The sequence below is a fragment of the Triticum aestivum genome, chromosome 1B, assembly GCF_018294505.1.
Source record: "Triticum aestivum cultivar Chinese Spring chromosome 1B, IWGSC CS RefSeq v2.1, whole genome shotgun sequence".
Classification (NCBI taxonomy): domain Eukaryota; kingdom Viridiplantae; phylum Streptophyta; class Magnoliopsida; order Poales; family Poaceae; genus Triticum; species Triticum aestivum.
In genome coordinates, this window is record NC_057795.1 from 392,213,455 (window position 1) to 392,224,300 (window position 10,846).

The 10,846-nt window shown below is 47.4% G+C and overlaps 1 protein-coding gene across 3 annotated transcripts; it reads right to left on the reverse strand.

Annotated features, from left to right (window-relative positions):
- Positions 1-3,905: 3,905 nt before the first annotated feature.
- On the reverse strand, positions 3,906-5,810 carry LOC123126700 (uncharacterized). Of its 3 annotated transcripts, XM_044546729.1 has the most exons (3): positions 5,570-5,810; positions 4,554-5,478; positions 3,906-4,406 (listed from the first exon to the last, which is right to left on the reverse strand). In XM_044546729.1, the coding sequence occupies exons 2-3, from the start codon at positions 5,466-5,468 to the stop codon at positions 4,101-4,103; spliced, it is 1,221 nt and encodes a 406-aa protein (XP_044402664.1). In that variant the 5' UTR covers positions 5,469-5,478; positions 5,570-5,810; the 3' UTR covers positions 3,906-4,100. The 3 variants fall into 3 exon arrangements, with proteins under 3 accessions (XP_044402664.1, XP_044402662.1, XP_044402663.1); XM_044546727.1 differs by having other exon boundaries at positions 3,906-5,478; XM_044546728.1 differs by having other exon boundaries at positions 3,906-5,489; positions 5,570-5,806.
- Between the last annotated feature and the right edge of the window lie 5,036 nt (positions 5,811-10,846).

Consider the following 10,846-nt stretch of genomic DNA (forward strand, 5'->3'; position numbering starts at 1 on the left):
ACCTTTCGGTCTCCGTGTTCCGAGGCCATGTCTGTACATGCTAGGCTAGTCAAGTTAACCCTAAGTGTTTTTGCATGTGTAAAACTGTCTTACACCCATTGTATGTGAACGTAAGAATCTATCACACCCGATCATCACGTGGTGCTTCGAAATGACGAACTTTAGCAACGGCGCATAGTTAGGGGGAACACTTTCTTGAAATTATTATAAGGGATCATCTTATTTACTATCGTCGTTCTAAGTAAACAAGATGCATAAACATAATAAACATCACATGCAATTATATAATAGTGACATGATATGGCCAATATCATATAGCTCCTTTGATCTCCATCTTCGGGGCTCCATGATCATCTTTGTCACCGGCATGATACCATGATCTCCATCATAATGATCTCCATCACCGTGTCTTCATGAAGTTGTCACGCCAACGACTACTTCTACTTCTATGGCTAACGCGTTTAGCAGTAAAGTAATTTACATGGCGTTCTTCAATGACACGCAGGTCATACAAAAATAAAGACAGCTCCTATGGATCCTACCGGTTGTCATACTCATTCTCATGCAAGTCGTGATTCCTATTACAAGAATATGATCTCATACATCACAATATATCATTCATCATTCATCACAACTTTTGGCCATATCATATCACAAGACAATTGCTGCAAAAACAAGTTAGACGTCCTCTAATTGTTGTTGCATCTTTTACGTGGCTGCAATTGGGTTCTAGCAAAAACATTTTTCTTACCTACGAATAACCACAACGTGATTTTGTCAACTTCTATTTACCCTTCATAAGGACCCTTTTCATCGAATCCGCTCCAACTAAAGTGGGAGAGACAGACACCCGCTAGCCACCTTATGCAACTAGTGCATGTCAGTCGGTGGAACCTGTCTCACGTAAGCGTACGTGTAAGGTCGGTCCGGGCCGCTTCATCCCACAATACCGCTGAAGCAAAATAAGACTAGTAGCGGCAAGCAAGTTGACAAGATCTACGCCCACAACAGATTTGTGTTCTACTCGTGCAATAGAGAACTACGCATAGACCTAGCTCATGATGCCACTGATGGGGAACGTTGCAGAAAATAAAAAAATTCTACGGTTTCACCAAGATCCATCTAAGAGTTCATCTAAGCAACGAGTGATAGAAGTGCATCTACATACCTTTGTAGATCGCGAGCGGAAGCGTTCAAGAGAACGGGGATGATGGAGTCGTACTCGTCGTGATCCAAATCACCGATGACCAAGTGCCGAACGGACAGCACCTCCGCGTTCAACACACGTACGGAGCGGATGACGTCTCCTCCTTCTTGATCCAGCAAGGGGGAAGGAGAGGTTGATGAAGATCCAGCAGCATGACGGCATGGTGGTGGATGCAGCAGAGTTCCGGCAGGGCTTCGCCAAGCAACTACGGGAGGAGGAGGTGTAGCAAGAGGAGAGGGAGGCGCCAAAACTTCAGGTGCGGCTTCCCTCCCTCCCCCCTTCCTTTATATAGGCCCCCAGGGGGGCGCCGGCCCTAGAGATGGGATCTCTAGGGGGGCGGCGGCCAAGGGGGGTGGAGTGCCCCCCAAAGCAAGTGGAGGCGCCCCCTCCACTAGGGTTCCCAACCCTAGGCGCATAGGGGGGCCCAGGGGGGCGCACCAGCCCACCAGGGGCTGGTTCCACTCCCACTTCAGCCCATGGGCCCCTCCGGGATAGGTGGCCCCACCCAGAGGACCCCCGGGACCCTTCCGGTGGTCCCGGTACAATACCGGTGACCCTCGAAACTTTCCCGGTGGCCGAAACTGCACTTCCTATATATGTTCTTTACCTCCGGACCATTCCGGAACTCCTCGTGACGTCCGGGATCTCATCTGGGACTCCGAACAACTTTTGGTTGGCTGCATACTCATATTCATACAACCCTAGCGTCACCGAACCTTAAGTGTGTAGACCCTACGGGTTCGGGAGACACGTAGACATGACCGAGACGGCTCTCCGGTCAATAACCAACAGCGGGATCTGGATACCCATGTTGGCTCGCACATGCTCCTCGATGATCTCATCGGATGAACCACGATGTCGAGGATTCAAGCAACCCCGTATACAATTCCCTTTGTCAATGGGTACGTTACTTGCCTGAGACTCGATCGTCGGTATCCCAATACCTCGTTAAGTCTCGTTACCGGCAAGTCACTTTACTCGTACCGTAATGCATGATCCCGTGACCAGACACTTGGTCACTTTGAGCTCATTATGATGATGCATTACCGAGTGGGCCCAGAGATACCTCTCCGTCATACGGAGTGACAAATCCCAGTCTCGATCCGTGTCAACCCAACAGACACTTTCGGAGATACCTGTAGTGCACCTTTATAGTCACCCAGTTATGTTGTGACGTTTGGTACACGCAAAGCACTCCTACGGTATCTGGGAGTTACACGATCTCATGGTCTAAGGAAAAGATACTTGACATTGGAAAAGCTCTAGCAAAACGAACTACACGATCTTGTGCTATGCTTAGGATTGGGTCTTTGTCCATCACATCATTCTCCTAATGATGTGATCCCGTTATCAACGACATCTAATGTCCATAGTCAGGAAACCATGACTATCTGTTGATCAACGAGCTAGTCAACTAGAGGCTTACTAGGGACATATTATGGTCTATGTATTCACACGTGTATTACGATTTCCGGATAATACAATTATAGCATGAATAAAGACAATTATCATGAACAAGGAAATATAATAATAATCCTTTTATTATTGCCTCTAGGGCATATTTCCAACAGGGACATGTTGTGGTCTATGTATTCACACGTGTATTACGATTTCCGGATAACACAATTATAGCATGAATAACAGACAATTATCATGAACAAGGAAATATAATAATAATCATTTTATTATTGCCTCTAGGGTATATTTCCAACACTTTGCCCCTGCAAGATACCTTAGCTTGGATACATCTTTTATTCTAGCAACAAGAACCCCTACCGGCACCGCGGTGTTACGGAACACACGTGCGTTTCTCTCGTCCTAAATTTTCCACGAGATAAGCATAGTGAGGGACATCATCGGCCATCTAGATTGCGACATATTGAAATTGATAAGGTTCCACCAGGCCTTTACCAAATGGATAGCCATCCAAGCAGAAGGGTGCACATCCACCAAGCCAAGCCAAGACTTGATCATTCCCCAAACTCGAACCGTGTAGTGGCATTGAAACAGTAGGTGGGCCGCGGATTCTTGAACTTGTTTGCATAGTGGGCAATGGTCGCAGTTAGGCCAACCCCGGCGTTGAAGCCTGTCGGCCGTCCAGATCCTGTTATTGATAACTAGCCAAGCAAATAAGTCGCAGTACAGGATCTGGACGTCAGATCACAGAGTCCTGCATAGCCTTCAAGATGACATGGCTTCCTGTTATCTCTGTATGCAAGATCTTAACAGGTTTGGTACCATGTCTTCAGAACAGAACTTCTTCCCTGTTGACAGTCTGGTGGCTGCACGCTAGAAACCTGATTCCCAAGTGCAGCAAGAGGGAGTTTGACACTCTGATTATCTTAATCGCCTGGAGCGTATGGAAACGGCACGGTGCCCGGTTTTCAGAAATCTGGCGCTCCAGGCGAAGGAGCCTGAATTGGCCAATCTCATTTTTCTGAATTACAGCCATGGAAGTTTGCCAAAGAGATGGATGGTGATAATTTAGACAGTAGTTGGCTTTGAGTGTGTTTTGTTGGAGCCGGAGTCCGTTTGCTCTATCCTAACTGGGCCGAGTTCTTGTCCTGGTCATACTACTTCCTAATTCTACCCAACAAGCAGGAATCAAACTAACATTTACATAGGATCTACAGCACGGCCACCTTCTGTACCAATCAAATTATCTATAGCATCAATAGAACCATACCATGAAGTAATATAGCATGCAATGGCAAAGAGTATATAACCACATGTAATGTTAATTGCATCAACGAGAAGAAACATTCACCCCAATAGTCAAATATATGCTTATCAAAGTGCCCAGATGGGGCGACTACAAAAGTAACAGAACAGAGAATCAGAAGAAAGAATAATTCAAGGCTGGATTTATTTGAGTGCCACTTTCAGGCCATGATCAATTGTAATTTGCTCCTTGCCTCCTGCTATTCTGCGCTCCTCTTCCACCACCGGAATTCGAATTACGGTTGCTTCTTCCTCTTCTCTCGGTCCATCCACCATTAGGCCGAGAGGAACCACCTGTATTATTAATATGATGAGGACCAGCACCGGTGTCACGGTAAGATGCACCGCTGCTGTCCTCGATCCTCAAGCTACTCCCCAACACCATGCCAACGATGTGATCGTTGAAATGATCTGCAGATGTTGCTCCTCTTGCTCTCCCGCGCTGACGCCGACCACCGCGGTAACCAAAATCTGGCTCCTGATGGGTTGTGTTGTCAAAGAATGTATCCATAATGTCATCAGAAAAAACACTATGATGACCATGTCGCCGGGAAGAGCCAATCACGGCTTCAGCGGCGTCAGCAGATCTAAACATTGGGAGTCGCATTAAATCAAGGCCATATACCTCATCAAAGTTGCGGTGGAGGTAGGGATCAGTGTAGTCATCATAATCTTGTTCGATGTCATCATCGGGTATGATCATCATACCACCTCTCAGCGAGTTAACTCCAAAGCGAAGACTAATCTCCTCAAGAAAGGGGTCGTCGTCTTCATCATCTTCGTCCATCATCATATTCAAGTTGGAAGCAGCAAAATGCGGCAGCTGCTGCTGTCTGGAGCTTTCAACTCTGGCCCCAGTGGGCCTCGGCGGTGCAGCGTGAACAGACGCTGCAGAGCCACCACGTCCATAGATGGGTATAATGGCATCGTCAGCGACCTGGCCCTTGCAGACAGGGCACTCGCGGTGGTTGGAGTGGACATGGAGCCACTGGTAGAGGCAGTCCCAGCAGAAGAGATGGCCGCACTTGGTGACGACGGGGTCGTCCGCCATGTCAAAGCAGACGTTGCACTCGAAATTGGCAGCATTGCGCCTGGCCTTGTCGTCCGGTTCGTTGGCATTGGGTGTGGAGGTAGGAGACGGCTTGTGGTCTGTGAAGGTGGGGCGAGGCTGTGGTGGACGAGTTGGCCGCGGGCGCCGGGTGGAATTGGAGGAGCCTCCCTGCCCTTGGTGTCGGTCCAGCTCCTCCGCCGGTGGGTGGCGCGGGTGCTGCGAGGAGTGGCCATTGTCGTTGACAGGACGGTAGCGATGTTGCTGCTGGTGGTGGTGGTGCTGTTGTTGGTGGTGGTGCTGATGCTGTTGCTGCTGATGCTGCTGCGGCGGCGGCTGAGGCTGTGGCTGCGGCTGAGGCTGCTGCGGTGGCCTTCTCTCTCTCCACCTGGTGTTCATGTTGTTGGCGTTGCCGCCGCCGCGGTTCGCGAAGCCGCCGCCTCCTCCTCCTCCTCGCCCTCGGCTGCCGCCGGAATCCGTCCAGCCGGCCATGAGGATTGGTCTGGAATAGCCCTAAAAGATTAAGATCTGAGAAACGAATCGAACAAGGGTTTGGAACAACTCGCGGAAAGGGGATCGGGAGCGATGCGAACCTGCGGGCCGCAGGAAGCGCGTATTAATAGATCGAACCCACGGAGAAGCAGCGGGCGCAACAAGAACCTTCGCCACCGCCTCCGCCTCCTCCTCCTAATATAATCCTAGGGCCGGCCGCTCCGGCACCGCCTCCGCCTCCGTCTCCCACAGGGAAGAGGTGTAGAGATGTCTGCGCATTGGATTGAAATTCGATTTTGATTCCGTTTCCTTCTCCAGAAAGCGATTCCGACAGGGAGGTCCTAGTCGGCGCCTTAAGCGCCCGCGAACCTAACCGGCGCTCACAGGAGAATCTTAGTGGGTTGGCCCATAAACACGTACTGCAATACTGTAGCGCAAAATTACCACCAAAAACAGGTCATCGTGGGGAATCGAACTCAGCCCGCAACTAACCTCCAATAGACTGGCTACCACTACACCACCCAACCAAATGCAGCGCGCACTGTTTAAGAACTCTAGCTGCGCTATTTGAATTAGGACAAGTTCACTAATTTGAGAAAAAAAAGTTCACCAATTAATCGGTCTGACCAGTTAACCATTGAATGTTCAAAAAATATGTGTATCTTTTCTGAAAAATCAGGAATTAAAAAAAATCGTTCACGGGTTAAAACAAAAGATAACGAATTTAAAACAAAAAACTCATAAAAATAGAAAAAGTTCATTAATCTTCAAAAATAGTTCATTGATTTTGAAAAAAGTTCATCAATATTCAAAAAATAGTTCATTGATTTTGGAAAAAGTTCAGTCGATTTGAAAAAAGTTCATCGATTTTCGAAAAAGTTCATTCGATTTGAGAAAAAAGTTCATCAATTTTGAGAAAAAGTTCATCAATTTTGATAAAAGTTCATCAAATTTGAAAAAAAGTTCACCCAATTTGGGAAAAGTCAACGATTTTGAAAAAAGTTCATCAAAATTGGAAAAAAGTAAATCAGATTTGAAAAAAGTTCACCAATTTTTAAAAAAGATCATAGATTTTCAAAAAAGTTCACTGAATTTAAAAAATAGTTCATCGGTTTGAGAAAAAGTTCATCGAATTTTGAAAGAAATCATCAATTTAAAAGAAAAGTTCATGTATTTGCAAACAAATTGGACGAACCAGGATGAAAAAAACAGAAAACAGAAAAGGAAAAAAGGAAAACGAAAAAGGAAACAAGAAGCGGGAAACAAGAAGCGGGAGAAGATATCATAAAAGAAAGAGAAATTTCCCTTCAAACAGATCTGCTGCGTTGGCGCAGTGGTTGTTCTACCAAAAATTGGTCTCGGGGTCGCGGGTTCGATTCAGGACAGGCGCATCTTTTTGCAGAATTAAGATACAAAGAAGAAACACCTAGATGGGCCGGCCTACCGCAGGAGCGCTGCAGGCGCCCGTTTGCAAAAACACTACTAACGGGCGCCTGCAGCGCCAAATAGGGTTTCCCATTCCGACAGCAACACCGCACGACAAGCCTTGGGCCTCGTTGGGCTTGTCTATCTCGTTTTCGGTTGAATTTTTGCACAAGCCCAGACCCAGAGTGCTTTGTTGTTTTGCTTTATTTTACGGGAAAGCTAACTCGTGAACACCCCTAAAAAAAATACAACCTTGCGAACGGTCGCTGGGGCTGGATGATAAGCGAACGGGTTTGTCTGGCAATTTCAACTCATAACAAACGTTTTTTATGGCAGTTTCAAGTCATAACAAACGTTTTTTTATGGCAGTCTCTGACGGTTCTTGCCGTATTTTTTCCTTACTAAGAGCATCTCCAACAAGCGCGCCAAAAGACGCGCTCGCGCGGTAAAATTGCTTTTTAGCGCGCGCGGCCTGGTTTCGCGCGCTCCAGCGGTCGCGGGAAATTACCGCGCGCGGGAAGCGTTTGCGCGCGCGGGAGAGAAAGCGGCAGCTGGCGCGGTGGATTTGGCGCGCCGCTTCACGCGCGCCTATAAAATCCGGCGCTCGCGACGCGCTCAAGCACACTGCCACGCGTCCTCCTCCTCGCCACCTCACCGCTCTTTCTCGCCGCTTTCCCCGCCACCATCGCGCCACCATGCCGCCGCGTCGCCGGGGTTCTTCGGGCTACCGCGACGTCCGCGAGCGCCCCTCGGGCTGGTACTCCGCCGAGATCCGGTCCGGCGACGTCCGGCTCTGCATCGGCTCGTTCCGGACCGCGCACGAGGCGGCGGCGTGGCGCTTGGAGAGGCCCCGGTCGCAGATGAACTTTCGGGACGTCTTCATGCGCGAGCAGGCGCAACGCCTCACCCCTCCGCCTCGTCTCATCACCGACCAGGACCGTGTGGACCACGTGCTGCAGCAGCGCCGCCTCCTCATCGCCAAGGAGGACGAGCGAGCCATGGCGGAGTGGCGTTGTCGCCACACGGAGGATGTCACCGCCGAGAACGAGTTCTGGGCAGAGAGGACGACAAGGCGCCGCGTGGAGCGTGCCGACAGGCGTCGGCGCAAGGCACTGGCCTTATCGCAGTGCGATATCATCGAGAACGGCGGGCAGTCGATCTTTTCCCCAACGATCTGCGTTGGGATGACATGTGGCTCGATACCTCGGCACCACCGAGAATGATGATGGTGATGATGATGACGGCTGGGAGTCACCGTAGTTTGTCTCGTTGCACCGTAGTTTTTTCCTATCTAGTTGCACCATAGTTCTATCTATCTATGCTTTGGAACTATGTAAAATATCTTTGTATCTTTTTTATCTATGCTATGATGAACCATGTATCGTTTTTATCTAAGATAGAACTATGGATCATTTTATCTATGCAAAGTTAATTAAAAAAATGTTGTAGCATGAGCGTGCGCGCTGCATTCAGCGCGTCTGCTGGAGCTACGCGCGCGCTGCATTTTAACACGGCCGCTGAAGCCAGCGCTGCGCGCCGCGCCAAACCTGGCGAAGGGCGAGCCGTAAACCAAAATTTAGCACGCCGCGCATTCGGCGCGTGTTGAAGATGCTCTAACAGAGACTATCATGTGCCTCTAAGAAAAATGGCATGCGTTCTAAAAAAATGGCATGCAAGATGTTGGCAAATGCCATTTTCCCCAGTGAACTTTTGGAAAACCGGATACAACCCTTTTTTATAACACATTACAAATGCAGATTCTCGCATATACGCATTCTTATGAACGCACACAAGGTCGCACACACATCTTATCCTATGAGCACTTCCAAGATACTGAGTCGACACAACATTTTTAGATTAATGAAATCACCACACGCGACTTTGTAGTCGACAAAAAGGTCTCCTCCCACTAAATAAACATCGCAGCCCTAAAATACAAATACAACACATGAATCGCTAAATACTACAAAAATCACGGAAGGCACGTCATCAATAGTGACCGTAAAGCTCTGTTTGGAACAAAGGAGTTCTAGAGGAATTTTAGGCCCCGTATGAAACAAGTGATGGCAACATAAATGACTTTCCTATTAAAATAAGTTTGCATCAAGGGTCAACTTTGAGTCCTTATCTGTTTGCTTTGGTGATGGATGAGGTCACAAAGGATATGCAAGGATAAACCTTATCACATGGTGTATGTTGAATGCGGATGTGTGGTGCTATCGTTAGACAAGGGTTAATAGAAAGTTAGAGTTGTGAAGATAAACCTCTCGATATTTGAGGTCAATGCTGAAAAACAAGATGATATCGATGAAGATGTGAGCCATCCAGTCAAAGTTGGGTGGATGAAGTGGCACCAAACTTCTGGCATCCTCTATGACAAGAAAATCACTAGTGGAGAAAAGCCCAGCTACGACGTGCCAAAAACAGCCTTGGTGGCGTTGACACCCGACCCCACCCATATGGCGCCAGTGTTAAAAATTAGCATTGGCGTTGGAACCTACGCCATCAGTATTTTGGACGGTAATGACGTGGCGTGTTGTCCACGCCAGCAATATTAGTTATCAGTTGTGACATTCCATGATTTCTCAATGCCAGTATTTTGATTTTTAAATATGAAATAAAAGTTGTACAACAATGATTTCAGCCAAAATGACATCATAATCCACTTTAAAAAGTCACTAAATCAATTATAGATAGACCCAATTACATCATTTAGGTTCCATAATGCACTTATTGATATAGTTCAACAAAGTAGGCAAAATAACACACATATGAATGTACAAGTTCAAATAAATAGAGGTGATAATAACATGATATCTTCCATGCAAGCCAACTAGCTAACTACGACTTTTCGGCGGGCGGGGACAGGGTCATAGTCCGGAGTAAGTGCACCATCATCGCTGTCAGCAGGCTAGTAGTAGACCATGATCTCGTTTCGATCGTACTCGAGGTAGAACGTGGCTCTCTCCCCAGCTTCCATCCCGTAAGCATCTGCAAGGGCTTTACAACTAGGGCAACCAAAGTAGGTGCGGTTTTGCGTCGTTGGTGACAAGACAATTGAATTTTTGGGTCGTCAGCATCTTCATGAGGGTGCACTGGAATGTGATGGTGGCATCAACTAGAACTTTAAACTTCTCTAAGAAGTCACGCCTTGCCCCGCAAGGGATGACCTGAGCAAAATTGAAAGAAAGAAGTAGCTAGCTAGTTACACAATTGTCTTGTCATGCATGAAACTCAATCAAAACATGTTCAACTAAAACATACCGTCCTAGTGAGGAAGATCTATGAAGAACTTCCTATCCCTTTGGCATCTCACCGAACCACATGTCTCACATGGGGCATCCATTTACTGCTTTCATGCATGAAGTTGAAAAAAATAAGCATACATAAGATGCACATAAATATAATGCAACATAATAAGCAGGTAGTACGAGCCAGCGCTATCCGTCCACTAGTTATTAACACATACGTACTTGTAATAAAACAGTTCTACAAACCATGCGTAGTTCAAACATAAAACATGCATAAAGTTAAACAGTTCATATGAAATAGGTAGCGCGCGCTAAGCTAGTGGCCAGAGGGACCGACCTCGTGGTCGTGCCTAGTCGACCTACGACGACACCCCTGCTGACCCTCCTCCTCATGCTTGCGACTGTTGACAGAAAATCAACGGCACGAATAAATTTCCCAATCTTTCATGGTACAGTATCACCTGAACCACGTGACGCTCGTGATCTTATAGATGCAATCGCCACGAAAACAACATGCACACCCAATAAGAGGAAGTACGTGGACGATCTTCAGAAAGATCAGCAACAAATTAGAGCTACATGCCTCCAATATTCTAGCCTGAATACACAAAGTAATCAACTTCTCAACTGATATTATCTCGTATGGGAAGAGACCCCGACTTGTTCATGTATGTGACTAACAAGAAAATAAAACCCACCCTT

Excerpts from the sequence above, each read along its gene's own strand:
- LOC123126700 (XM_044546727.1), bottom strand. The coding sequence starts at position 5,468 with ATGGCCGGCTGGACGGATTCCGGCGGCAGCCGAGGGCGAGGAGGAGGA.